We start from the raw sequence: 23,345 nt of genomic DNA, 5'->3' as shown, positions 1-23,345 counted from the left end.
CACAACTTTATAATAAAATGCACACATTTACCTTTTTCTAGACTAAACACAGATATGATCCTAAGTTAGAAAAATATGAGGTTATCATGAGGTTGTTAACATCGCAATTTATCACTATCGTTTAGTGGTTTTGCAAATAATGAACCACTCTCTGTTTTTGTACCATTCTGCGTTGAAGTAGCTTCTCTCTGCCCAAATAATCTAGCGGTCTCCTTTTTTTCGACAGTTAGCTGTACAGCTTTACCCGCCTCAATGTCCCAACAACAAACCTCCATGCAGTCGGAACCAGCCTGTTTCTATGGTTGAAGAAGGTCCAGGCTCCGGAGATGTGGATGTCAGTGACCTTCCAGTTGTTACATTTAAGTTTAGATTGACTGTATTTAGTTTTCTTCTGCGCTGGTTCTTCTGACATGTTTGCAAATGTATATATTATTTCTATCTAGGTTAATGGCTGACACACACAGAACAACGTAACAAATAAAGTAAACAACGTAACAAATAAACAAATCCAAGCTTTTTTATTGGTTGTAATTTACATGGATACATTTGAATGGTGTGACAATGTCCTATTTGATTGGGTTAAAATGTACATATTCTTCCTGTTATGTCTGCCTGCTTTATTTGACCTAATGCAAAGTGACCTGCTCCATCGAAAAATCAGTCGCATTGACCCGAAGACACATTTTGATTCCTAGCTTTCTGATGATATCAGGATTGTTTTTGTACTCCAAATATTAAGCAATATATGTCACATTATATACTGACTGTTACAGTCATCATTTTGAGAAAAAGGCCTTCAAAGTTTCCTCTTCTCTGGATCGATCTGATTGATTATTAGCGGAGTAAAAAGTACTACGGAGGGAAGATATTTTTGTTTGGATTACTGGTCTGGGGGAAGCCCGCGAGTGTGCGTGTGTATAGGCTATACCTATGGTATATACGTGTGTTTGTGTAATTTTGCGTTTGTGTGTATTGTGTTTGTTTCCCGGGGAAAACACTCACGAGAAACACCGGCTGTTGTTATGCCAACTGTGACGTCAAGTTACTCCGTTCTCCGCTTGTAATTATGCCGAAGCTTCAAAGCTGTATTTATCATCTGAATTTGCCGAAACAAGTTTAATATTCTGAAAGCCAAGACTTTGTTTATTTGAAACCAGATAAAAACAAGCTGTAACGGACCCTGCCGTGTTATCTATGATTACTATGCCTTACATTCATAATTTCAGCCGGAGGGAGGGGGAGCGGCGCTGCGGAACAGCAGAGTGGCGAGTGAGAGGCCAGCTGTCATCTTCCCTTTACAAGCTTAAAAAATGCGTGTAGCTAGTGAGATTGAATATAACAATAAAAAATAACAAAATATACACAACTAGATCAGATGGCGTTTTAGATGCGACTTTGGAGTAGAGGGGAATTATTGAAACGGGATTTGTAAAGTGTTCCGCGGCATCTGCCGCTGCGAAAATGTGGGGCAGGGCTGAAAAGCGGGGGGGCCAATGGCCCCCTGGCCCCCCCGCTTCCGGTGCTCTTGCTTCAAACTTCAAAATAGGTGAATCTCAGGATCACAGTTTGAAATGCATCAGGAAATACTAGCTCAACATAACATGGACTAACAAATCACCTTTAAACTTCTTCAATCTAAACATTGATTGACTGCAAAGTGCCTCAAAGAAAAAAGTCTTATCTAAATATTTAGAGCCCTATTGCACCGTTGTGGTTAAAAAATGATCAAGGGTCACTTACTGGCCTAGAAAACAAATTAAATCTCCACTCCCATGCAAATACTGTGGGGACATTGACTAGATAGAAGTTTTAAGCAGTTAACCTGTTAAACCCCGAGCCTGTTTTTCAGGTTTCAGGCTCGAAAATGACATTCCCAGAACAAATGACTATAACTTCACTTCTAAAAGGTTTATATGAATAATTGTTGTTATCAAAGCAAGGTTACATCTGTGAGTTGGATGTAGAAGTGTCAGAATCAATATAGATGTTTCTGTGTCAGAGTAAATTCAGATGGAACATAGCAAAAAAATGTAAATTCCTGTCTCCGCCTAAAGAAAACCCATTACTTATAGTGAAGACCAACCTTGAATGATGGGTTAGTAGCCTAAAAGCTTTAGGAATCCAAAGTATAACATATAATAAGTACCCTGTATCAAGATTGATGCAAAACAAGTGACATTTGACCTTTTTAGAGAGGTTTATGAAAATAAAGTCCAGGCGGGATAAGCTTTGGGCACATTTGGGCACATTTGGTTCCATCAGTGCCATTTGACCTTTTTCAGGTACCAGACTATAAAAATCATTGTATTACATTGAATCATCACTATAGGTATTAATTCCACCCAACAACAAAAAAATTGAAAAAAAAATTTAAATTTTTTTTTTACAATATTTTTGTGTGAGTGTGTGTAGGTGTGTGTAAGTGTAGGTGTGTGTGTGTATGTGTAGGTGTGTATGTGTAAGTGTAGCTGTGTGGGTATGTGTAGGTGTGTAAGTGTAGCTGTGTGTGTATGTAACTGTACCAACGCACTATACAATAAAACTTGTGTGTAGGTGTACTTGCACAATAAAAAAAACGGAAACATAGGTAACATTTGACTCCAACTGGGGCAGATTTATTTCAAACATTTTACCAACACACTATAGGCATGTAAAAACAAACATTTTACCAACGTACTATACAATAAAACCACACTGTAGGTTTGTAAAAACAACAAATATTTTACCAACACACTATACAATAAAATCACACTAGGTATATAAAAACAACAAGTATTTTTTTTTTAAATAAACACTCGCAAAACGTTATACCTACCTGAACTTTATACCTACCTGAATGTTCCAGTATTTAGGTCGTGCCACTCCCTGAAACAGTTCTTTTTGACAGTGAAACACAGAGGGACCTGGCACTTCCTGCAGTACACAGGTGTCTTCACCCTTTTGAGTCCAGCATCTAGGCACCTCCTGCAGTTCATCCTGACCTTGGTGGCATCTTCCCCATAATACTCGGACATGCATGTGAGTGGTGGAGGAGGGGGTGGTGGAGGTGCAGGGCCTTCAGCAGGGCCTTCAGCAAACTCCAACAATTCTGCAGCAAGCTGCTCCCTGAAAGTCTTCTGGGTGTGTGGCTTTGTCCTGCTGGGGTCACTCCTCATTTAACAAATGTGGAAAAACAAAGAGATTAGATTAATTCACTGGCTTATACTTATAGGATAATATTGGACTATAAATGAATAATATTACACAAAATAAACAAGTAAACACATGTATATTCATTCACTGGCCATTCATTTAGAAAATGTAACTCCAAAAAGACAAGTAACACTATTTAGCATTTTGGCTAATGTTTCCTGTTGGCTAAGCTAACACTGTGATGCAGTTCCACCAAACACAAAAGTAATATATAAAAAGGATAATATTGGACTATAAATGAATAATATTACACCAAATAAATAAGTAAACATGTATATATTCATTCACTGGCCATTCATTTAGAAAATGTAACTCCAAAAAGACAAGTAACACTATTTAGCATTTTGCCTAATCATTCCTGTAGCTTCTTGGCTAAGCTAGCACTGTGACGCAGTTCCACCAAACACATAAGTAATATATAAAAACAGAGAGATTACATACCTTTCCCGTGGTGGAAGTTCAACATCCGAGTGACTACTGTCCGGATCCAGGTCTGGCTGGAGGAGATCTTCATCATCCGACGAAGAGTCATCTGGTATGATCATAGCCCCGCTATCTTCAGCTAGCATCTCTAGCACCTGCTCGATGGTGAAGCTCTCCCTTCTGGCTGCGTAATGCGTAATGGAGCCGGAGCGGGCGTAGTTTATACTACGCAGGATCATATCTTTAGAACCCATTGGTCGATTTGGGTGATTGACACCTTTTCTGAACCGTTAGAGCCAATAGAATCGAGTGACAGTTAGTAAGTCCCGCTAAACACTTAGGTCAAGTAGAGAGAGGTTTGCGTAAACAGCACGTGAGACGGCATTATCTCGGGGCTGCGAAACTTTATACCTACTCTGCTGCCATGAATGTAATGATAGATTATCAGGAACAATTCTAAAGTGACTAAGAGACATTGGATTAACCTTAAACAGCGTTTTTATTCCCTTGAACAAGAGCTTTGATCACAAAACAGCAACGGTAAGACATAATTATTGTTATGGTTTTGAAAACTGTTGTTTTTTCTTCTTCTCTGTTCTGGCTGCTAGCTCAGTGAGTTTGTGTCCTACAGTGATTATACTTATAACAAAATAATCTGTGGAGTATCAGCTTTTAGATGATATGTAGTTTGTGCAGAACATATTAAGTTTTAAAGATCGTATTTGCTAGTTAGCACCGGAAGTAGCATCTGCCCGTTTTAGTTAAGTGCTAATGCTAACGTTTCTTGTGAGACTTGTGTTTTGTTTCGGTACAAATGGTTCGTATCGTCAGTTAGCTGAGATTCTTCTCGTTAATCTGGTATAACACATTAATAGGTTTTTAAATATTAAGATGCCCTGAGACACAGTGTCGTGAAACAAAAAACCAGGGTCCCCGGGCTTAACAGGTTAATTATTCTGCTGTTGGCGCAAAAACGACTTCATGTGTAAATAATATATTTGTTGTCTAAATCGTATTAATGTTAAAATAGCAATTATTGACAGAAGAGGAAAAACATCAATAAAATCAGTCATTTCAAACTTTTCATGTCCAGCATAAACTGTAAACGGCTCCGTTAGATAAACAGTTTTTCATTGTCGAAAAGCAAACATAGCTTGGTGATGGCTGTAATTGAGAAGTTAAGGGATCGCCAGAGTAATAAGAGTTCATCCTGTTGGGGTCATGAATGTGTGGACCGAAATGAATGGCAAATATTTTCAATAGCTGTTGAGACGTTTCAATTAAAACCACAAATGTAACTACATATGTCTAATGGCAAGACGTAAGGGGATAACTTAAGTCAATAGGATTCATCCTCTGGGGACCATGAATGACTGTAAAAAATGCCACAGCAATTTACCACACAGTTGTTGAGATATTGTACTGGACAACATGGTATTGTTATAATTAGACCGACTTGGTAAAGAACTGGTAAAGAAATACCATTTAGATACTTTCAGACATTTATCTCTTCAGTTTTCTTTGTTAAAAAATGAACTGTCATCTGTATAAACTGTGGATTGCTACATTTAATATATTAAGGCATATACGCAGTGGCATCTGTGTTGATTTATTACAGCTGCCAGGCCTGCTTAAACACCTTCCTGTGATCCCATACAATCTGCTCTGTTCTGCTATTAAATCAGAGGCCGGCGATAGAGGGTCGCTCTGAGGCCACAGTAGCTATCACAAGGCCAGCGAGGTCAGGATCAGTCATTTATGACGTTAATTATGATAACAATTCCCATAATGCAGCAGCAGACAGGTTGGCAGGACGACCAGTGGTCCTGTCTCTCGTTCAGACATGATGTTAAGAACATAACTGGATTAGAAGACAAGTGGACCACCGGTACTGTACGTTCATGCATGACAGCATGTTTTAGTCATGCTTGTATGAACACACACATTGCGCACACACACACACACACACACACACACACACACACACACACACACACACACACACACACACACACACACACACACACACACACACACACACACACACACATACACACACACACACACACACACATCACATATACTCACATATTCTTAAACCATATTTGCTCTGTTTCCCTCCGTCTCCCTCTCTCTGTCTCTCTGGATGGGTGTCGTTGACGAGCTCAGTGCGGATATAATTGGCACTGGCCCCATGTGGCACTGTAGTGAAGAAATCAAGGGCGCACAGATGTAAACACACACACACACACACATGCATGTTAACACACACAAATGCACGACACCAGCCCCTTGCCTATAGTGCGTCTTTTCACTTAACACCCGTCCTGCAGGCTCCCATGATACTCATTTCCTTGTTTTGATTTCAATGTCACACTGATCCCATCTCCCCCTCCACTGTTTCCCACCCTCTCCCCTTTTTTGCATCAAATAAACACTCTCTTTTTCCTCCCAATTTGTATATTCCCTCCTTCCTTCACCACCTCCTTTCCCCCTCTGATGTTTATATTTTCTCTGCCTCTTTTCCCTCTCTCGCAGGCCAGCAACATGCAAATGATGCCCCATAAATGCAAATGCCTCCCTATCTCAGAAGAGACCTCCAGTGGAGAAGAGTCTGCCCTGCTCAGATATGCTCCACTGAATGTCTTCCTTCTGTAACGAAGGGGCGGCGTCTGTTTGAAGGTTACCTCTGAGAACTGTGTGCGTTATTGAGATAGTCCAAGGCATCATTATTCAACGGGTTTAAATGGAGGTTGCACTAAAACTAGGGCACAAGTCGCAATGGTTTGTATAACTGTTAAATAATTGAATCATAAATGTAATAATAGAAACTCATATATGGTATTACAATGGTAATGGTTCATGTGTTAAGCGGCTAATAAGCGAGGAATCTAATGGTTCAATTACAGTGGCTCGATCACATTTCTCTATGTATCACTTAGCGAACTGAGAAACGCTGCAATCTTTTAGTGGATTATTTATATGGATGATGCATGGCACATAGTGTCCAACAAATCATTGTCTACGACCATGCTAGCAGCTTTGTGTGACTGTACCTATGCTGCTATCCAGAGAACATCAAAATGTTTGACGTCTTATTAGGAAAAGGAAAATGGACCGGCCACTAAAAGTTCCTTCTTGTAAAATTGGGGAAAAAATTATCTACCGACTAAGAAGCAGTGGCGAGCCGTCAGGGCCCTCTAGGTATTCCCTCCTAAGATATTCTACAAAATAATATTTAAAAACATTAAAAAAAAATATTCTTTTTAAAATATTTTTTTTTAGTTATATTTTTCATTAGTTTTACCAAAATAACTTGATTTAATTGTATTTAAAATAACATTTCCAAAGAAATAAATCCTTCGAATCTGCCTATTCAGTTTCTGTTGGAATGTGAAGGGTTAAATGAAAGAAGCTCGTCTCTGCGAGTCTGTGAAGAGAGGAGCTGTTGGACGTCCAGGCGGTCCAGCTATGAATTCACAGAGCGCCCCGCTATAGTAACTGAACGAGAGAGTAATGTCAAATGACAGTACAATTGACCAATCATATCTTCCCGCTAAATGGGTGGGTGTTATTATCGCGGACTTTATGACAAGTTCCGCCCGCTGAGAAACTGTTCTTGTTTCCATAGAAACAACAACTTCCTGTCAACAGCGTTAACTCGCCTTCAAAATAAAAGCATGCCAAATTACACTTAAGACATACAACTGCAACGAAAGTAACAAACACAATGCAATATCCTTTTCAATTTCAAAGAACACAAATAGGGTTATTTACAGGTGTTGTTTTGTGTGTTAGAGGGTCGCTTTCATTGATGCGTTTTGCACCCCGGGCCGTTGTTTTGATATTCCGCTGAAGTATACGCTGTGACGTAATAACTCGAGGGAAGGGGAGGGGGTCAGAGGGCCTAGGTATAAAAGTCACGGCTCGCCACTGCTAGGAAGCATTTTACTGGCGACACACAACAATGTAAGCGCCAGTGTAGATGGCAAACCACCAACTAAAACGCAACATAAAGCACATTTGCATACATTTAAATAGAAAATTGAAACGTATTTATAGTAAACATGTTCTGAATGTGATTTGATACCAACAGAATATAACACCAAGGGTAGCTAGTCACAAAACAATCTCTGAAAGTCATATTTGTACAAAATATATTCATACAATTGTATATAATATATATATATAATACAACCATGTTTTTGTTTACATTTGGCCTCATGCACCTGTCACACTTGAAGGTTGGACATTTCATACTGGAACTTCCAACCTTTGTGTTGCTTGCATTAGTGGTGCATTAGGCTTAATGCTAACAGCATACTCAAAGTCACTATGCTAACATGCTGATGTGCTAGCATGATAAACATCTGCTAATTAGCACGCACACAAAGTACAGTTGAGACTGATCGGAACAAAAGGGATCATAAAAGTTATAACAATAAATCTGGACATCTATCTGGACACCACAGACATTTAATCATTATTTCTTTCATTATAGATATTTCCGTCTAGTAAAATCGCTGCCTTTTTGAGACATGGCAATAGCATGGCTCCTTCCTTTTAATTATCTATAGCCAGAAAAACTAAAGTAGAGGTATTAAAACCAAAGTATTTTCACTCACTAAATCCTTGAATGAGTCTATGAAACGATGTGTACTGTATATTCATTGTTGCTGTGTATTGTAGAGTTGAACGTTGCCCCAGATACAAAAAGAAGACGTGTCCTCAATGTTAGCTGCGGCCCTGTTTATGCATATATTTGTTTTCCTGTTTTAATTATCACGCACTATAAAACGTGTTTCCTCAGAAGATTCCTCTCAACTTTGTTAGAGGTTTTCCCGCTCTAATACTGTATCACAGGGATGCTCAGCCAGTTGTGGGAACACCTCGCTGGCAGAGTCCCGGCTGTTGTGCTGAAATCAGCTCACAGTCGTTGGAGGAAACAAAGGAAGGAGGATTGCTTTGTTCCACTCTGTGCAGTCAGTGCTTCAATTATGTCGGCAGGGCTGTGTCAGCTATAAGTGATCCGGGAGATCCGCATTCCCACATTTCCCCTCTCCTTCCCGCTCTTCTTTCCCTGCCATCTGCTCTGCTCTCTCTCCTTCTCCCCCACCACACTTTCTTATTTACATCCCACCGCCTGATACCCTCTCCATCTCTCACTTTTACATAATCACTCTCTGTCTCTCTCTTCTTATGATTTCCAGCACTCTGCCCGACGACTCTTCAGGGATTTTCTCGTCCTTTCCTTTCCTTCCATCTGACCTTTCTTTCAAATGTTTGCCTTTATCTTAATATCGCCCATAATTTATTGCACACTTCCTCTTCAAACCCTGTGTTTGTGCAGTAAAACTAGGGCTGGGCAATATGTTGATACCGGAATTGTGATACAAGACTAAAGATTGTCTTGGATGTTGGATATCGATAAATTGTTATGCTGCAATATTCAAATCGCAATATGTATTATTTTTCTATATACACGGCAGATCAAATGACCTATAATGGTCACAATATCGTCACACTACTTTCATCGAGGTCTTTGGTCGAAAATATCGTTATAGTTGATTTAATCTGGCAACACATGGAGATAAAACAAGTACAGGCCATTGCAATAATGAAATTGAAAATGACCATGGTGCGATTCTTTTTGAGAGGTTTTGTTCAAATTCGTTATCATCTTTTTTGTAGTCCGGGACCCTCGGAAGCACCATTATACCTAATTCATGGTATTCAAACCCATGCTCAGCCTTCTAAAAAGAGCATCCTTCTTGCTGTTTTAATGTTACACTAGTCTACAGTATATTCTTGGGAAACAAATAAGACAAACTGTGCAGCCCTAATAAACGCCATACATCTCAAATATGAGTTTGAGACTGTTTTATCTGGCCTATATTGTGTTTAATGTACTTGTAGATACATGCAACCTTCTGCTTGTGTGTGTGTGTGTGTGTGTGTGTGTGTGTGTGTGTGTGTGTGTGTGTGTGTGTGTGTGTGTGTGTGTACACTCAGCAGGGTGACTGTCCTCGGGGCAGATCTCCACACCAGAACAGAGCAGCAGCTGACCAGCTGTCCCCCTCGCAGCTAGCAGCATGTTGTCTCTTCTACCTTATTCTCTCCATCTCTGTCTCCGTTCATCCATCCCACCTCACCCTGTCTCTCTCTCCTCTCACTCTTCCATCTCTCCTTCACCCTGTCTCTCTCTCCTCTCACTCTTCCATCTCTCCTTCACCCTGTCTCTCTCCTTCCTCTCACTCTTCCATCTCTCCTTCACCCTGTCTCTTTCTCCTTCCTCTCACTCTTCCATCTCTCTCTCCCTCTCCCTGTCTCTCTCTCCTCTCTCTCTTCCATCTCTCTCTCCCTTCACCTCTGTCTCCTTCCTCTCACTCTTCCATCTCTCCTTCACCCTGTCTCTCTCTTTCCTCTCACTCTTCCATCTCTCTCTCCCTCACCCTGTCTCTGTCTCCTTCCTCTCACTCGTCCCTCTCTCCCTCACCCTGTCTCTGTCTCCTTCCTCTCACTCTTCCATCTCTCTCTCCCTCACCCTGTCTCTGTCTCCTTCCTCTCACTCGTCCCTCTCTCCCTCACCCTGTCTCTGTCTCCTTCCTCTCACTCTTCCATCTCTCTCTCCCTCACCCTGTCTCTGTCTCCTTCCTCTCACTCGTCCCTCTCTCCCTCACCCTGTCTCTGTCTCCTTCCTCTCACTCTTCCATCTCTCTCTCCCTCACCCTGTCCTTTGCGCTCCAACTCTCTCACACATTGCTCGAACCTTGCCTTTCTTAATCCACCCTCTTGATTTTCTCCTTTGACGGATAAAGAAAAGTATGTCTTCTTCTTCTCCTAATAAAGTATGTCTTCTTCTTCTCCTTCTTCTTATAAAGTATGTCTTCTTCTTCCTCTTCCTCTTCTTCACAGTGTCACACCCACCACTCATTGCCACTATCAACCCCCTTTAACTCCCCATCTTTCTTTTCTTTCCCTTCATCCCGTCTCCCCCTCCTTCTCTTGACGTTGATCCCATTGCACGCCTCAGTAAATTGTTAAGGTGCGTCCTTTTTAACCTCATCTCATGTTCCTCTCCTCCCTCCCCCACTTCCCATTACCTCGTTCTTTGACTTTGTTCAATAACTTCCCCTCAACCCCGTGTCCCTCCATCGCATTACCAAAACATCAGTCACTCATACAGTAACCGTCTCATGACTTCAATACTTTCCTCCTTGTGATCTCCAATGTCTCTCTCCCTCTTTCTGTCAAATATGCCAGCCTTTAACTTTCCATCCTGCCACTTTCCACCCCTAAGTTCATCTCCTACATGGTATTGAAAATACATCTGCCTTGAAAATAAGCAGGAGAGGAGTGGAAGACAGATAAGGAGATCATTGGTGTCTCTGTGAGGAAACATGAGGATTTGGCTGCTGTCTTCATTAGGGAAAGGGCTCAGAACGTGTTCAGTGTATTTTCATCCCTATCAGCTGCACTCACGCTGCTCGCTGCACTCTCACTTGTGCAGCTTCAGCCCATTGGAAGCTGCTGCTCTGCTCTATCAACGATAGGAATAGCAGACAGATCTCTGTTGTGTGCTCTGCGTTGTTGCTCTTCAGCACTTTTATTAACAGGCTTCCAGTCTAGATGAGAATGCGTTGTGTATCAAGCCTGGAGACTTCTTTTAGAGATGAGTTTAGAGAACTTTCATGGGAGGAAGGCAATAATGTGATCATAACCTGGTGTGTGCACAACCAGTGCCGATTCTAGAGTCTGTGGGGGCCCTAGGCAAACATTCACTGGGGGCCCCTCGAACCAGCTTTTCATCACCATGCACAGCCGACAGCAACCCCCCCCCCCCCCCCCCCCCCCCAGCGGAGCAAGGCAACGAAACTTAAGATGCAGCATTTTACGGCGCACTATGCATGGGGCCGCCTTGAGGGGGTTTCCCGACATGTCGTTGCAGTAAATTAAGGGTGTTTCATGTTGTCGTTGCTGTGGACCTTCTTAATCTACCTTCTTTGGGGGCCCCCTTCTGGTCCGTCGGCCCCAAGCAGTTGCCTGCCTTGCCTGCGGCCCTGTGCACAACTTTCACCCTCTGTATTGAATTGGAGGCTATGTATGTGGTGGTAGTTAATTAAGAAAAGTGCAGGAACATTGTTCTCTGAACCTACAAGTTCAGAATAAACACCAAGTAGTGTATATTATTTCAAAATGTGCAGGAAAGAGAGAAAGAAAGAGAGAAAGAAAGACAGAAAAAGAGGATAGATTCAAAGTATTTAAAGGCACTGTGTGTGATTTACTGATTCCATAAAACGGCATGGTCTACTTTCGTAAGTTCTCCATAAGGCTATTCTTTGAGCTAAATGCTAATATTATGAACATGTTGATGTAAGCAGGTCCTTCTCGGATTTACATTTGCTAATTCAGCGTATATGCAGGAATCCTGAAGTCAGATGTAATACCTTTTAAGACCTTTTTTAAGACCCTTTCCATACATTTTAAGACCTCATCGCCACTTGGAGTTTTAACCGGTTACCTTGGCGACACACTTTACCTCACATTGACTATATACAGTATTGATTGTCCTTCCTCCGTATCTTCCAACCATTTGGACGCAGACTTGCATTTCCCCATAACGATGTTGTTTAACAACCGGCGTAAACGGACCTTCGCGCTATCAAGCAGTGATCGCGCGATGTCTTGTTCAGATGACGTCAAATCCAACGGGATGCCATAAATAAACTACAGAATCACACTACACACCTACGTAATGATTACATTCAGGCAGACTGTAGAATACAACCTCTTTGGACAATTTATATACTTATTGAAAACAAGCTACAAAATGTAATACCTTGGAAAATGCCGTTTAATACTTTTTCATACTTTTTTTAAAAGCCTTAATTTTCGCTAAATTGATTTATCAACTTTTAATACTTCTTAAGACCCTTAAGAAATTAGAGCTAAGGCTGAAAGATGATTGGTTTGGCAGGTGTTAGATAATAAACCACTACTAGACAAACTGAAATTGATGGTGTTAGGCTAAACATCTATTGAATCCATTTATTGATTACAGGGACATATCAATCCTAAAGAGACACACAATAGTTTTGGGAGACGTTTTGCCCTGAACAAAAGAGAAAGTCAGGAGATAGTAGAGCGAGTAGGATTCATCCTCTGGGGACCATGAATGCCAGTACTAATTTAGTGGCAATATATCCAACAGCTGGCTCTTTGACTTTTATCCATGGGCTGGATCTCCATAAAGCGGGACCAAGCAGGGGTAACAACTGCAATCACTCTTTTCATTTATAGAAAAGAGGGTTGTCATCATTCGTCAAGGAGTTGGTTTTCTTCGTCCGCTTTTCAGCAGGATGACAGAAAAACCACTGACCTCATTTCCATAAAACTTGGTGGAAGGTTGTAACTTTGGCCAAGGTGCAACGCATTAGAAATTGGAGAAGATCCATATCACGATGAATATACACACATTATTCTCCATATTTTCAAACAGCCATGGCAGAGGTCTGCGCTCTCTGAGTGACCTTGGAGTCAAAAGCGTCCCATCGTATTGTAGGTTTTGTTCAGTGTTGAAACGTGATGGGTCATACTTATATTTTATTTTGGATGAGCCCAATAGTTCAAATCGAGTTGTGAAACGGCCAAACTCATGTGAAAATCTATGTTACTCTAACATGCAAAGTGATAAGCATTTTGTCTTAATTCATACCCAACTTTCTACCATCTCCCTCGTCTTTCACTCCCAAATATCTCTCTGTCCGTCTAAGTGGCCCTGACACAGAAGGAACAAGATATCCTCATCCCATTCCCCCAACTGTCATCACCCTGTTCCCTCATTCAACCCCTGCAATGCACAGTCACACACACACACACACACACACACACACACACACACACACACACACACACACACACACACACACACACACACACACACACACACACACACACACACACACACACACACACACACACACACACTCCATATGTCCGATCTATTTTCTCCTGCTTTCACACCTCTCACACCCTTCCTTCTGTTATTTCCTCTCCCTTTTTTAATTATCTTTCCATCTTCAGGATTCATTCTCCCTCTTGGGTTTCCTGCTTCTCTTGTTACCTGAGTAACACAATTCTTCGTCCCTGTTTTGTACCCTAAGAGCTGGAATATTACTCCATTATTACATCTAATCATGCAGGTGCTGTTGGCATAAAAAAGAATATAAGATGGAAAACTTTCATAAAAACAACAAAATATGATCTTCTTTAGGTAGAAAATGGATTTCAAAGTTCTAGATTCATTTTTTATTTTGTATTTGTGAATCCTCAACATTAATAGTAGGCGGCTGTGGCTCAGTGGATAGTGTGCTGGATTTCGAATCAGGGGGTACCAAGTTCGAGTCCCACTGCAGTCAGCATGTCGTTGTGTCCCTGAGACACTTCACCCCAAATTGCTCCTGTGGGGATTGTCCACAGTATTGAGTACGTAAGTCGCTTTGGATAAAAGCGTCTAACAAATGACATGTAATGTAATTAATCAGATTAAAGATGACCTATTATGCTTATATTAACTCCATTTTTGTATTTTGTAGTCTCTACTGTGAGATGTCTCCATGCTTTAATGTGCTGCAGCACCTCTTTTCACCCTCTGTCTGAAACCAGAGCCCAGTCTGCTCTGATTGGTTAGCTGGCTCTGTTGTGATTGGTCAACCGCTTAGAGATCACTCGCCCCTTATCACGTGTGTTGGAGCGCTAGCCAATAGGGAAAACCCCAAAAAGCATAAAAAGGCAATAATCTAATGAAAACTGAACCTGTATTTCACACAATATTAAAATGAACTGAAAGCATGCTGAACATATTCTCACATGTAGTAGATAGTGTGAAGGTAAACTTCTGTTGTTGCAATGTTGAGGTAGAATGAAGGAGTCTGGAACCGTCGTTAGCCAAAGCACTGAGAGTTTTATTGATCACAGTACATTAATTACATACGGCCGGGAGATCATCTTAGTTTCACACTGTCCTGTGCTCCACCAAGATAATCTCTGAACCAAAGCCACAAAACATCGCTGCTACACGAGGAGAGGCCGGCCCACAGAAAGCCCGCGTTTACCTAATCAATAGCCGATGGGAGACAATGAACTACTTGTCTCAAAGAGATCCAGACAAGCCTCAACCCTCCCCCACGGATATAGGAGAAGCGTTTGACCTGTGACCTCAACTTACAGAATAGTCTTTGACTGATAAGTCAAACACATGTTTGCAGTATCACAGAATCTAAGAAACTATAAGAGACTCTATAAACAGATCAGATTAAAATATTCTCTTACAGATAGTATACTGTATGTAACTAAATGAGTATGCTTGGTGCTAAAAGGCTGATTAGATAATGCTGCTGAAGACCAGGAAAAAACACAGAGAGAAAAATAATGTGAGAAAGCAGAGGAGGAAAAGGGGGGGGGGTTTAAATAGCAGGGGAAGAAAGAAATTAACGGAGCGAGGGAGAGCAAGACAGAAGAAAGCAGAGCGCTAATAAGCACAGTATGGGGTGAAGAAGAGGCCAACAACTTGTTTATTGCAATGGTGGGAAGATGAAAGCAAAGGGAGAAGCCTCAGCCATTCTTTTTGTCTGTACTGTATGTGTGAGTTAATGCCACACATGGAAGTGGGAGCATTCTTGAAACTTGAAAAGCTAACACTATAACGATTAATAAATGAACCAGAGCATTTGATACATCTGGTATCGTTGTCGCTTGAATGTTCGATAAAGAAGCGTGTTTATTGAAATCATATTGCTTTACACATGCTCTAACGAGTAACCAGATATCATCTTTTAAGATATTTCTCAGACACACAGTGATGATAGTCAGACTAGAAAACAAGTGGACCACATTCCTCTGCTGGAGGATAAAGCAGACAGGCTATGGGGACCTTTGTCCTTTACAACGTGCCATTACTCTTGTCACAAATGAGCCCTCAGGAAACATGCTCACTAATTTGAGTCTCAATGCACTGAAGAAGCACCGGGTTATATTGAGCATGAATGTGTGTGTACTGATGTGTGTGTGTGTGGTCAGAAAGAGAAAGCGGGAGGCAGATGGGTCCGCAGTGTTCCCTCGGTGGGTTTAGAGCTGGAACACGGTTGATTACATCTTAATTAAAAATGACCTGTCTGTGCCTGTGCTTCTTTGCACATGGATGACACATGTGTAAGAGAGCAAATGGAGACCTCTGTGTGTATAAGTGTGTGGATACAACAAGGGTATGCAATGTTAACACACAGTACACAAGGTTTTAATGGGTCTATGGAGTCCTCGCTGTCCCATGAGCTCAGTGCTGATGTGTTGTGGTGCTCTCTATTTGGACGGTCACTTAAGGACAGTTCATCCCAGGCACGGGTACTTGTATGCTAGGGGGCACTTCTAGATAGTCTGTTGTTATTTTTTCTTTACTTGCTTGTAAAGCACTTTGAGCACCAGGAAAAGTGCTTTATAAGTAATATGTATTATTATTATTATTATTATTATTATTATTATTAACGTTGCCAGGGAGTTTGTTGAAGGAGCATGGATTGGCTTAACTCTTTCGAAAGTACACCTGAACACCACATTTTGAGAGGGACCAAATTAACGGATGGAAGTAAGTAGAATAGTTGAAACAGTTAAAAGTTAATGGTTAAATGGTTAGCTTAAAGTAATGGATACAAAGTAGCAATAGTTAGCTTAAATGAGTTAATAAGTGGTTGACATCGTTAGCTTAAAGTAATTAAAATGAAGCTCTAATAGTTAGCTTAAACTAATTGAAAAACAGCTGCAAAAGTTAGCTGAAAGTGATAAATAAATCGTTAACGTTACGTCCACTCCTGACCCAGAAAACAACGCAGGTTCTGGTCCAGGCTCTCGTCATCTCACGCCTAGACTACTGCAACTCCCTCCTGGCTGGTCTACCTGCATGTGCCATCCGACCTCTGCAGCTCATCCAGAATGCAGCGGCTCGTCTGGTTTTCAACCTTCCTAAATGTTCCCACACCACGCCACTCCTCCGCTCCCTTCACTGGCTTCCGGTAACTACTAGAATCCACTTCAAGACACTGGTACTTGCTTACCATGCTGCGAATGGATCTGGCCCTTCCTACATCCAGGACATGGTTAAACCGTACACCCCAGCATGTGCACTCCGCTCTGCATCAGCCAAACGGCTCGTTGCACCCTCACTGCGAGGGGGACCCAAGTTCCCATCAGCAAAAACACGTGGGTTTTCTGTCCTGGCTCCAAGATGGTGGAATGAGCTCCCCATTGACATCAGGACAGCAGAAAGCTTACACACCTTCCGGCGCAGACTGAAAACTCATCTCTTTCGACTCCACTTCGAGCGATAGAATTACTAACAAAGCACTTTTATACTAATAAAGGACTGGCTTATCTAAAGCCAGTTGAGTAGCACTTGAAATGTTTTAGCTCTATGAAACCTGATGTACTTATATGATTCTGTTTTCTTCAAGTTTGTATCTTGTTGGTCGAACGCACTTATTGTAAGTCGCTTTGGATAAAAGCGTCAGCTAAATGCAATGTAATGTAATGTTAAAATAGTTAGCCGAAAGTAAAGGATCAACAGTCGAAAAAGTTAGCTAAAAGTTAGGGCAAAGAATTAAAATCAGTAATTTGTGTATGAACAGCTTAATAAGCTAGTTAGCTAACACTAGATGGATGGAGTAACAGTTTAAACAAATGAGGCTGTCAGTGAAAGGCTACTTGAGTTCGTCAGATGGGGTAAGTTTTACAAAACAGGTTGGGAACCATGCTCTAAGACATGTCACATAATGGAACTGTTCTGAACTGACACACTGGCATAACACTGCAGTTTATAAAATATATACAGTGAATACAAAAAGGAAAATTACTACTTTTCCATTTGACCTCTGTGATTGCAGAGTCCCAACTGCAACACCTCTGTTATCAATCATTTCACATCAGCTCAGTATGCCTGCATGCAAACACACACACACACACACACACACACACACACACACACACACACACACACACACACACACACACACACACACACACACACACACACACACACACACACACACACACACACACACACACACAGGAGGACTGACCATTGTTGGAGCGTAGCGCCCTGGCGGAGATGCCGTTGGTTCCTATTGGATGATGAATCCCCGCTCCATCCACCATTCCCATCCCTGCCTCCCCTGGCTGCTTCATGAGCTCTGTCAGAGTCCTGGAAGAAGGAAGAAAAATACACATTTACACACTTCATAAACGCATCCTCATACAAGCTGAAAAGTAGACATAAATCACAAAGGACTTCACAAAGGGAAGAGAGTGTTGTCAGGTAAATGAGAAGCTTTGTGAGGGAAAGAGAACTCAAGGGAGATGTGATTGGACAGAGTGAGAAACGTGATAAAAAGAAACACATGTGTATGTGGACATTATATAAAACAATCCAGAAACTATCCAAACAGCCTTCATGTTAATTCCTCTACCGGAGAATAAAGACAAGTTTGAAACAGATTGTCTTTAAAAACAAACTAGTGAGGATTAAATTCAAGAGACCGGAAACGAGGATGAAAAGGATGTTTCTGGATGGTTGCCAACTGGGAGCATCAATCATTCATAACAAAAATAAAATAAAAAATGACTTCCCCTTCCCCCCTTGTTATCTTATATTGTTTGATGCCTTTGAAGAAGTTCTGGTGCCTCAACAGAACTGGAACACTGGCAGGAAACAGCCTTCAAACATGCAGATTTAACTCTTTAGCGCTCACACAACCTGCAGCTGTAAACAAGGACTACTTTATTTTAAATGGACACATTTTCATATATATTCTCACTGGGGAAAGTAAACTGAAGTACAGTTGGAGGTACTTGTGTACCGTGTATTTTAATTTAATACTACTTTCTACTTCTGCTCGACTACATGTTGAAAGCCACATTTGTACTTTTTACTCCCATTTAAAATATTTATTTACTAGTTTATTGATCAAATTCAGATTTTTACACACAATACTTAGGAACAACTGTTTATAATATGATGGTTTGGTATAGATCAAACCATCCAAACCTATACAACTCAAACAATCAGTGGGTTAACAAGACATTAATTGGAATCAAACCATTTTTTATTTTTTATTTCCAGCTTCTTAAATGTGAAGATTTGCTAATTTAGCTTTTAAATATTTAAAATTATTAAAAATATCTTTTGAGTACAGTACAGTTAAGTAAGTTTTCCTAATCTTACTTAAATACTTTTACTTAAGTTCTGCTCTCCATGCATTACGTTTACTTGAAATGTAGTATTTTTACTCAAATTGAGAATCTGACTACTTTATCCACCACTGCCTATTCTCTGTAAGATGGAAGAGGAAACAGTGGGTTATAGTGTATATATATATATATATATATAATATAGTTTCAGCCAAGTGATCTGATTTGTCAAAGCTCGTCTCATACAAAGCTGCATCACTGTCATATGTGTGATTGCACTTTATTGCAGTAAATAACCCTGGTGGAAAACAAAGAATATTACTTGCCCTTTCAGGTTGTCAGCTACTTCATTTTCTCCTGTCAGTATTTGTTTTTAATAAGGTTAAGAGAGAGAAAAAGAACACATATCAACACCTGCTGTCTGCTCATAAGAAAAAGTTGTATTCTTTCCCCCTCTTTAATTGGTTTCGTAAATTGGTTCCAGTTTTTGCTCACATTAAAAACAAGAGTTTGCTCCACATCAACATGTAACCACTGACAAGGAAATTATAGCGACATAGTCAACCAATCAGCTGTGACCTGCGAGCAGCTATCAAGAGACCCATAAATATTTCCTCACTGTTAATCTCACTGTTGAAGCCCTTAACGCAGCCTCTAATACGCAGCAGAGCAACTGTCTTTTTATTAGCCCGCTGTGAAGTGATTGCCTGTGGTCATGGGAGCAGGAAGCATAAAAACATGAACGCTCCAACTATATAATGCAATTCACAAGTCGTGGTTATTTTTGGGAGGAAGCAGCAGGCACAGCTTCAAAACTTAAATGTATTTGGGCATGGCATTGGCAAGTATGCAACAAAACACCAGCACCTAAAGATATAGGTTCTTCTAGTGTATTATGGGGGAAACACAGACTTTATTAGCTTCTGATAATAATATATATTTATATAACGCTTTTCCTGGTGCTCAAAACGCTTAGTCACCAGGGTTTGACATGCATTTGGCGCTATGTATCACATGTCATGGATAAGGTCAATATGTTTCTATTTTTGTATGTTTATGTTTCTTAATAGAAACTGGTATATTCCAGGTCATGATATATCACAATACATTGGCGCAGTGGTCTGTGCGTTTGATCATCAGATCAAGGGGGCGTTGGGGATCTCCAGTTCGAAACCCGCTCCCGCCCCACTGCGTCAGGCCGTTGTGTCCTTGGGCAAGACACTTCACCCGAATGTGCTCCTGTGGGTATTGTCCACAGTAGATGACCATTACATGTATGATCTGTATTTGTAAAGCGCTTTGAGAGTCTTTGATAAAGCGCTATAATAAATATAAGGATTATTATTATTTAGCTGACGCTTTTATCCAAACAGCTTACAATAATTGCGATAAATCATGAAAATAAAAGACAGAAGGGTGAGAAACATGTACAGTCACTTCAAATGAGCCAAACCATTGTAAGTGCTTGTGCAATAGTTTGAAATGAGCTAAAAAAAACAATAACAACAGAGGTTTAATGGCCCAGGTGCAGTCTCTGGTGTATACTTCCTGCTATCATAGTAACAATGGGGAGCTTGTTTCACCATTTTGGGCCAGGATAGGAAACAGGTGTGTTTTTGTTGAGGTGTACCTGGTCCTACTCGCAGCAAAGGAGGAACAAGTATGATTCAAGCATCTTCTGGACAGCATATTAACAATGCTATTGCACTTGGTGCCAATCCATCATGGTAACACAAGGCCACTCAGGCTACTCACTTTACACATGAACATGACTTCACTGGTCATGAGTAGTTAAAGTCAACCTGTGATCAAATGTGTAATTGTGTTTTGGCTCTGGAGGAACTTTGTCAAGTCTGAGAAATGTACCTTTGAGGATGTAATTGAGACAAACAATTCACAACGTGCTTATTTGGCGAGGAGCAAGAAGCAATTTTCGGCCAACAGGGGGCAACACCACTGGTTTCAAGTAGAAGTCCAATTCTATAGAAGTCTATGAGAAAATAACCCCACGTTTCACTTGATTTTTAACTTTACTTCATTACATACGGTTTACTTCCCTGGCTTTAGTCTTTTGATGTGTGTTCATTGACATACTATTCACCACCAGCTGTACCTGAGTGAATACATTCAACATAAGTTTATAAGTTTTAGTTCTCCAACAATTTTTTGTAGGAATGAGCTTTTGAAAATATCCACCCGACACGGAAACTTACAAATTAACTGAGAGGTTGGAAACATGCTCTCCTTGGTGAAAGCAATTATACATTACAATTCAATTTTTCCTAGACATCAAATAAATGCCTATTGGTGCTGTTGGGAGACTTTGAGTGACTGCGCAGTAAAACGTCCAATCAGAAGTATCGGGCAAACTAAGATTGGTATTTCTTTCCTCTCCCTTGATACTTTTCTGCTGCTAAGGTGCCATTAAAGCTGCTGGTCCCTGGTACGCATGTGAAAAATACAGAGCTCAGCAAAACCCGGCCAGGATAAATTAACATCAGAAAGTTTTGTTTGACATCGCACCCCTGCTGAGATCATCTCTTCTGGCAAATGTTTACAAGCTTAGAACTGTATTTTTATTCTTTAAACCACAAAGATGTAACTTCTTGACTGATACAAAGAAAGTTAAATTGATTTTATTTTTTTAAATATTGCATTAATGGGTTGCTTTACAACTACTACGGCCCCTGGTAGACCACCACACAATTACAGACCGCTACAATTGAGTGCATTAAACTGTTAGGTCCATTGCATTTTTTTTCCGGAGTGTCTATTTGCATCCAGGTGAAAATAGACACACGGCAGCTATTCGGCTATTTACACCCACCCCCAAAAAACTTCTTAGTCACTGTTTACTGTTGTGATATTTTGTAAATAAAGATACTGAAATTCATCACGTCTCATAACTTCTTTCCCACTGTTGTGGCAGATTAATTAACCCCCTTTCATCAGGGGGGTCTGTGGGACATTTATTTCCTTACAGCCATGTTCACAATATAGCACAGGTGTTTTTTTGTCCCTGATGTTTATGTAACCTGCAGGCCATCGTAGAAAGAGCAAGCAGAGATGCATACAGTACAACAGCCGGGTGTAAATCGCTACAGTGCTTAAGATAAGCCTTTACATCCACCATAGGATAATTACAATTTGACGCAGCAGCAAAGGGGAAGGAAGTTATCAAAGAAAAAATGCCATAAATACCTATACATCCAAAACAGTATCTAATGTGTAGCCCGGGTGTAAATAGCATTGTTAGCTACGGACACCCGGGTGTAAATAGCATTGTTAGCTACGGACACCCGGGTGTAAATAGCATTGTTAGCTACAGACACCCGGGTGTAAATAGTATTGTTAGCTACGGACACCCGGTGTAAATAGCATTGTTAGCTACAGACACACGGGTGTAAATAGTATTGTTAGCTACGGACACCCGGGTGTGAATAGCATTGTTACGGACACCTGGGTGTAAATAGCATTGTTAGGACACCCGGTTGTAAATAGCATTATTAGGACACCCGGGTCAAATAGCATTGTTAGCTACAGACACCCGGGTGTAAATAGCATTGTTAGCTACAGACACCCGGGTGTAAATAGCATTGTTAGCTACGGACACCCGGGTGTAAATAGCATTGTTACTACGGACACCCGGGTGTAAATAGCATTGTTAGCTACAGACACCGGGTGTAAATAGCATTGTTAGCTACGGACACCCGGGTGTAAATAGCATTGTTGCTACGACACCCGGGTGTAAATAGCATTGTTAGCTACAGACACCCGGGTGTAAATAGCATTGTTAGCTACAGACACCCGGGTGTAAATAGCATTGTTAGCTACGGACACCCGGGTGTAAATAGCATTGTTAGCTACAGACACCCGGGTGTAAATAGCATTGTTAGCTACAGACACCCGGGTGTAAATAGCATTGTTAGCTACGGACACCCGGGTTGTAAATAGCATTGTTAGCTACGGACACCCGGGTGTAAATAGCATTGTTAGCTACAGACACCCGGGTGTAAATAGCATTGTTAGCTACGGACACCTGGGTGTAAATAGCATTGTTAGCTACAGACACCCGGGTGTAAATAGCATTGTTAGCTACAGACACCCGGGTGTAAATAGCATTGTTAGCTACGGACACCCGGGTGTAAATAGCATTGTTAGCTACGGACACCAGGGTGTAAATAGCATTGTTACGGACACCTGGGGGGTATACTACGAAGCAGGATGTTCGCTTAGCCGGCTAAATTCAGGGGAAACTCCGGCTTTCCGGTCCTACGAAGCTGGTTCTCTTTTTAGCAGGCTAGATCTCCATGGTAACTTATGCTTAGCGGCTAACCTGGTCGGGAGCAGGTTAGGTTGCAGGCTAAGAGCTCAACTCAGTGAAAGCACCGCCTGCTGACCAATCAGAGCTCAGTGTGCGGAGTTTAAAGCGATCAAGTCATATTACAGGAGAAAGGAAATACAGAAAAACTGCCATTGCAGGAAAGACGGCCGGC

The 23,345-nt window shown here is 41.1% G+C and overlaps 1 protein-coding gene across 4 annotated transcripts in view; it reads right to left on the bottom strand.

Moving 5' to 3' along the window:
- The window catches only part of LOC117553381 (protein shisa-8), a 154,499-nt gene that overhangs the window by 77,788 nt on the left and 53,366 nt on the right, over positions 1 to 23,345 (bottom strand). For 3 of the 4 annotated variants that reach the window (XM_034227278.1, XM_034227279.1, XM_034227280.1), the window contains 2 exons: positions 17,742 to 17,863; positions 5,704 to 5,817 (listed from right to left, as the gene is read on the bottom strand). In XM_034227278.1, coding sequence (XP_034083169.1) covers positions 5,704 to 5,817; positions 17,742 to 17,863 — 236 coding nt within the window. The remainder of the gene's footprint in view (positions 1 to 5,703; positions 5,818 to 17,741; positions 17,864 to 23,345) is intronic. The other variant, XM_034227281.1, reaches the window with a different exon arrangement.

This window comes from Gymnodraco acuticeps, unplaced genomic scaffold (assembly GCF_902827175.1).
Source record: "Gymnodraco acuticeps unplaced genomic scaffold, fGymAcu1.1, whole genome shotgun sequence".
Classification (NCBI taxonomy): domain Eukaryota; kingdom Metazoa; phylum Chordata; class Actinopteri; order Perciformes; family Bathydraconidae; genus Gymnodraco; species Gymnodraco acuticeps.
This window is presented reverse-complemented; position numbering and strand designations above follow the sequence as displayed.